This window comes from Mytilus trossulus, chromosome 11, assembly GCF_036588685.1.
Source record: "Mytilus trossulus isolate FHL-02 chromosome 11, PNRI_Mtr1.1.1.hap1, whole genome shotgun sequence".
NCBI lineage: Eukaryota > Metazoa > Mollusca > Bivalvia > Mytilida > Mytilidae > Mytilus > Mytilus trossulus.
The window spans coordinates 41,150,067-41,156,823 of NC_086383.1; the positions used below are offsets into that span (position 1 = coordinate 41,150,067).

The window sequence follows — 6,757 nt, forward strand, 5'->3', positions numbered from 1 at the left end:
TTACTTTTGAAAATCTTGCTATACATGGTTTTCATCGTGGTAAGTAGAATTAGCTTTATTGCTATAATTTACACTTTTTTGGTACAGTGTTATCCCGGTAAACTAATGCGATTATAAGATAGTACCAAAGCATTTAGTTCCGCTAATAACAAAAAAGAAAGCAGAGTAACAAATAAAAATACACAGATACAAACACTGTTCGGTGTGAGCCTAGGCTCCGAGTTGAAAACCGTACCACATCTTCCTATATCTACTCACCGAATAAACGGAAAACATATAAACAAAACATAAACTCAGATACAAGTATTATTATATTCACTTAGATTATACTTTAAGACTGATTGGTACATACATGCTGTTTTGCAAATTCCCTTTTTTAACATGGAAGAGTTACAATATAATTTTGAGGGTGCAATTGATTGAAACAACAAGATCATTATGACAGAATAAAATAATTTACAACTCCAAGCACACTAAAATAGCAAAAACCATGCAAATTATGAATTTGTCCATTATTTATCATGGTTCTAGCTTCCTATACTTTCTATACATGTCATAATATGTATCCGAATAGTTAGTCAAATAACACAATTAAATGTTTGAAGGGTTTATTTATGTGAATACTTTTCTGTGACTTCTTATCTGTGCTATTGACTCGAGGTATGGACTGGTAATCTTGTGGGAATTTTAGTTTGAATTTCTCAAAATTTGCTTTTTGAGCTAAAAGTTCAGTCAATTCATATTCTACTATAGCCTCTTTTTTTCCCAGTTGAGTTTTTTTTTGGTGTTTAATTCTGTTTCTTTAGTGTTTAACTTGTCTTCTCTATTGTTTAGTTCACCTTCTTTAGTATCGGTATCAAACTTTTTAGTGTTTAGTTCAGCTTCATTAGATTTAAGTTCATGTTCTTTACTTTTAAGTTCATATATTTTAGCATTTCGTTCAGCTTCTTTAGCTTCATTTGTTTTTTGTTTAGCTTCTTCAATCTTTTGTACAGCTTCTTTAACCATTTATTCGGCTTTATTAACGTTTTGTCTAGCTTCATAAGCGTTTGGTTCAGCTTCATTAACGTTTGGTTCAGCTTCATTATCGTTTGGTTGAGCTTCACTAGCGTTTGGTTGAGCTTCACTAGAGTTTGGTTGAGCTTCACAAGCGTTTGGTTGAGCTTCATTAGTGTTTGGTTGGGCTTCACTAGCGTTTGGATGAGCTTCACTAGCGTTTGGTTGAGCTTCACTAGCGTTTGGTTGAGCTTCACTAGCGTTTGGTTGAGCTTCACTAGCGTTTAGTTGAGCTTCATTGTCGTTTGGTTGAGCTTCACTAGCGTTTGGTTGAGCTTCACTAGAGTTTGGTTGAGCTTCACTAGCGTTTGGTTGAGCTTCATTAGCGTTTAGTTGAGCTTCATTAGCGTTTGGATGAGCTTCACTAGCGTTTGGTTGAGCTTCACTAGCGTTTGGTTGAGCTTCACTAGCGTTTGGTTGAGCTTCACTAGCGTTTGGTTGAGCTTCACTAGCGTTTAGTTGAGCTTCATTGTCGTTTGGTTGAGCTTCACTAGCGTTTGGTTGAGCTTCACTAGAGTTTGGTTGAGCTTCACTAGCGTTTGGTTGAGCTTCATTAGCGTTTAGTTGAGCTTCATTAGCGTTTGGATGAGCTTCACTAGCGTTTGGTTGAGCTTCACTAGCGTTTGGTTGAGCTTCACTAGCGTTTGGTTGAGCTTCACTAGAGTTTGGTTGAGCTTCACTAGCGTTTGGTTGAGCTTCGTTAGCGTTTGGATGAGCTTCACTAGCGTTTGGATGAGCTTCACTAGCGTTTGGTTGAGCTTCACTAGCGTTTGGTTGAGCTTCATTAGCGTTTGGTTGAGCTTCACTAGCGTTTGGTTGAGCTTCACTAGCGTTTGGTTGAGCTTCATTATACTTTAGTATGATGTGTTCAACACGTAACCTCTTTGGACATGTTGTTTTGAATTTCCATTGTAGCATGATAGGAACGACGCTAGTTATTAAAATTGTCAAACGCTCAATGATGTCAGATATATTTTCATTAAATTTAGACATGAATGTAAATGCAGAAGCATACACAAGACTAACAATAGCTGTTTTAATAATCACATGACCAACAAATGCAGGACGAATCTTTTTGAAAACTTCAGTCACTAATTTTTCGTTGACATATTTTCCATTTTGATGGTCTGTTATGTATTCTGTTAGACGATTATCACTTTGACAAATTTCCACGATTAAGTGAAAGAATTCGGTATAGAAATGAATAGAATCTCGTATAATCTGAAATTCAAATACAAGTGCCCCTAAAATGAAGATAATGAATTTCGATTTGATGTTAGGAGAAATAACAAACCCCCATGAAGCAAAGAATAATATATAAAACAAGAGATAAATTGAATATGATAGCATTACAACAAATATGCCATAAAAAATCATAAATACACAGGATAAAATGAAAAGAACAAAAATCTTTAAAGCGTTATAACAATTGCATTTGTCATCCATGGCCAGTTTTTTGAAAATGTATCGTATCCATCCAACCAAACACATGAAAGAGAATGGAATGATAGGAAATACAAACAAAGGTAACAGTAGTAATCTACACATCTTCATTATACGACTTTTCCCCCTTTTCCAGTACATTGCATTCAAAGGTAAGTACATAAAATTCTGAAGAATTATCTTAACTCTTAAATACCCTTTTGAAATGTGTTCTAACACCTCTGACTGATTGGTTGTTCCTTGCTCGACGTCATGTCGCATAGGCCCATTTGATGCTGAATTTTGATTTACAGCCCGTCTACGAAATACCGAGATACCTTGTCCTAATACCGAATGTTCGAAATCTTCAGGTAAAACAATGATGCAAAAGCCCAAAATATAATAAATAATCAATGCCCCCATAGGTCCTTCCGGAGGTAAAAACATTGTGTTTTTTATGCTTCCTAACATGGTTGGAAATCCGAAAAGCAAATCGTTTTTTCCAATGGTTTGTAAAAGTTCTTTCCAATCATCATCGAACATAAGAAGTAAGAATTCGAGATATATCATACTTGGAAAAAGTATGAAGACAAAAGTAAGCCTTTTTAATCGTTTGAAAAAATAATCGCAACATGGAGAGTAATTGCAATTGCATTTTGGAATATCAAAACAACACTGGTAATCGAGAAAACAATAATAATCATAATCATCATTGTCATCACATTCTCTTATACCATTTCTATCTGTTGTTGGCATTTCCAGAGCCACGTTCTTGGTTGTTTTGAAGACTATTATTGTCATTTGGTTGAAGGAGGGTAGCAGTGTCAGCGTCACGTTCTGGATTGCTTTGATGACCATTATCTGCATTTGATTGATTACTGTGATTATCTTTGTAATAACAAAATCGAAGAAAAAACGGAAACCGAAGTAAAACTGATACTTGATTAGATGATTGTTGTGTATGATTGTTGTCTCCTCTTTGCGGCGTGTTATCGTCATTCTTATTACAGAAATTAGCTAATCGCATTAACAGAATTGGAGAGTACGAAAGGAGACAAATTGAAATGATATACGGTAATAGTCTATAACCTTCTACTCGATGTAATTTATCATCGCAACACACTGTTTCTTCCCTTACCATACAACATTTATATCCAAATTGTTGAAACGGTATTCCAAATAACCGTTTAGCCCAATACCAACCACTTTTTTCGAACCATTTGAATTTCGAGAGATAACATAAATTTATATTTTCGTAGTCATACCGCTTATCAAGTTCTACCTTTTCTCGAATAAAACCTGTGAACAATTTTACTATTTCAGAGATCATATAATTGCCGCCTTCTACAACGGCACAGTGTCCAGAGGTTTCGTTTAACTTAACTGTAATATCTGGATCCTCATTTACAAGTCCTAAAGAAAGAACCTTGAAGTCTGAACTCCAAGATACGAAATCATATGGTCCATTCGGATCAATATATGACAAAAGCCATTTATTCGGCAGCATTGATTGACATGATTTTCGTCTCGTGTCATTTTTTGTAATTTTTATATCTGTAATGATCCGCTGAACTTTACCATCTTCCCACTTTAATCTCTTCAATGCATATTCAAAATTACTGCTATCATTAAATAAGCTAAAACTGCAGTTACCTGGAGACTCAACATTTAATGGTCTGAAGCCTGTCGGACATAGTGTATTATTATTTTGCTCTGAATCTGCAGATATGCAGGGATAGATGTCTGATTGAATCCAAAGGAGTATATAAATTCTGAAACATTTTCCTGTTGATTTTTTCATTTTTAGTGTGGATCTGAAACGAAAAATTAATCGGATTTAATAAATAGTAGAATATTCTTAACGGTAAAGCTAAACTCAGTATAACCATGGAATACCAATTAACATCCTATACCTGCAAGTTGTTCCATAACAAATCCTGACAGCATGATACAATTAAGTATTAGCTGTGTGCAGTTAATAGTATAAGGTACATTGTTGTAAATATTCGCCCCTCTTTTGTAAATATAATAATTGTAATAAAATTATATAAAGACGTTCGTTGACATTTTAGGCGTCCCTTCAAACGTTAAAATACAACATGTTGAATAAGTTCGTGCCTCCGAAGCGCTTTTCTGGATTTACCTCCATCAGGAAGGCTCAAAGCCAAACATCTAAAAACCCCAAGATACCAAAACTGTTGAAGAGCTACATGACCTAAATACCTAAAATAAACACTAAAATAAAAACTGAAAACTACTAAAAGACAATCAACAATTCAACATAGAAAACGAAAGAATGGGAAAACCAAATCCCGTCACTAACCCTCTGCTTCTTAAGGTGGCGTATATCATATCTTAGTCTTAGTCACTATGCTGTACATGTTTGCACCGCACATAGTTCAGTTACATCGTTTCCTTACACAACAACTGGTCCAAACGAGCAATGAACAATGAGGAAGAACGATTGTAATCTCTACTACATTATTTTTAGGTCACCATCATGCATTACTTGACTGATTGTTTGTCTCTGTGTCTAAACTGACTGAACACACTGGCGAATGTTTTGCCGGTTCCATGAATACCAGATGTGTTAAAATAGATTCTTATTCTCGACCAATGAAAAAAGTCGTTATAAAAAGTGTCGAGTGATCACAAAGACGTAAATACAATGTATTTGTGATCTATTTCTTCAATTTTTGCACTGAAGTTTTTGGAAATTTTAATTTTCGTCTCAAAATGTCTAGTTTCCTGATGAACTTTTACGCTATAATTGGAAACAAAACCACATGTTTTGTTTTATATTATCTGCAATTTTACTGATTTTGTCCTTTTCCTGACATTATGACTTAGAGTATATACGCATGGCGGGTTATGTATGTAAATCAGGTGATACTTAACTTACTCTAGTTTGAATCATTTTGGCGTTCATGCAAATCCCTCATTTTTTTTATTTTTTGTTTTTTTTTCATCTTTATATCGTCTTTTCTTAATCAATTTTTGTAATTTGAACACCAATAAACTACTGTCGTCTTAATCTATAATTTTGTAAATTGGCGTTAGGATGTAGGTTTGGTAGTTTCGCAGCCTTTCTTTAAAAGTATTTTATTTTTCGTACTATTTATTGTTTTTAAGTTAAAAGTCTTAGATATAAATGAGATAAGGCATTTGCTACAGATAAAGTGTGATGCCAAAATAGAAATATGTTACAAAGTAGTGTTTGTCCTCAATTGAGTCACTCTGGTCGTCATTTTAACATGATAGACTCATATCAAGTTTAACATTTCGATTCTTTTTAAGTACATTTTTTTAGTACTTATATAATAGCATTGTTAACTTGTTTTTGTTTTGAATACTAGTACGATAAGTTTATGTATTTCTAATATAGAATTAGAAAAACTCCTCCAACTATCAAAAATATCAGTGAATAAAGTTTACCCGCTGTTTTTTGTCATAACAATGGTAATTAATTTTCCAAAATGACACTTCGATCGTCACATAATATTTTTCTAAAATTAACTCCGCCATTCTAAAGACATAGAATATGTTTTTTTATTTAGTTAACACTATTCACTGATCAGTCAACGTCCTTTTGTCGTAAACATTACGTCTTGATAGCACTTGCCTTTTCAAGGGAACTTTACTTTTAAATCTACTTAAAATATATTGTTGTTGTTTTCAAACCCAGGTTGTCGATATTCCCGCGTAAGCAAGAAACAAGTCACTTGAACGTACACACCAGGGGCCGGTAACAAGAAGCATTCGTATGTCTTACGAACGTCTAAAGGGCGTCTTAAGATTTAAGAATGTAACAAGACCCTTCCTCAGACCTATCTTATAATGATTGACAGCCCTTAATGTTTTGAAAAAGTGCATGATTTAAGAACGATTCTTACGTCTACCTTAAAGCATTCTTACTATTTCCGGTAACACAAAATCATTTTTTAAATTTTGGTCAGTTATTAAGTGTTCCCAAAAAACAAACTTACTAGCAACTTAGGGGTGTACCAAGAACAATTCGCAATAGCTTCACTTGACATTTTTTGTAAGAGTGGTCCCGACTACTCTTAGCTGTACATTCACTTGTTAATATAAGAACAAGTTGCTTAAAAAAAGTTAATACGTTAACCTTAGAACTTTTTTATTCTAATTATTAATTCATCTGAATAGGAAATTATATATCAGTGTTTTCTTGGTCATGTATGTGGAGGATGGTTGTTTCTCTTTTGTGTAAGTCATTACAATGTTGGCTTGTTGAGAGAAGTGTTAAATATAAGGCAAG

General features: G+C 34.0%; 1 protein-coding gene across 1 annotated transcript; it reads right to left on the bottom strand.

The window, feature by feature from the left end:
- Positions 1–365: 365 nt before the first annotated feature.
- On the bottom strand, positions 366–1,974 carry LOC134690054 (circumsporozoite protein-like). The gene has a single exon (XM_063550026.1). It carries the CDS (start codon positions 1,972–1,974, stop codon positions 1,009–1,011), a length of 966 nt encoding a protein of 321 aa, XP_063406096.1. The 3' UTR covers positions 366–1,008.
- Positions 1,975–6,757: the final 4,783 nt, after the last annotated feature.

Excerpts from the sequence above, each read along its gene's own strand:
- LOC134690054 (XM_063550026.1), bottom strand. The coding sequence starts at position 1,974 with ATGCTACAATGGAAATTCAAAACAACATGTCCAAAGAGGTTACGTGTT.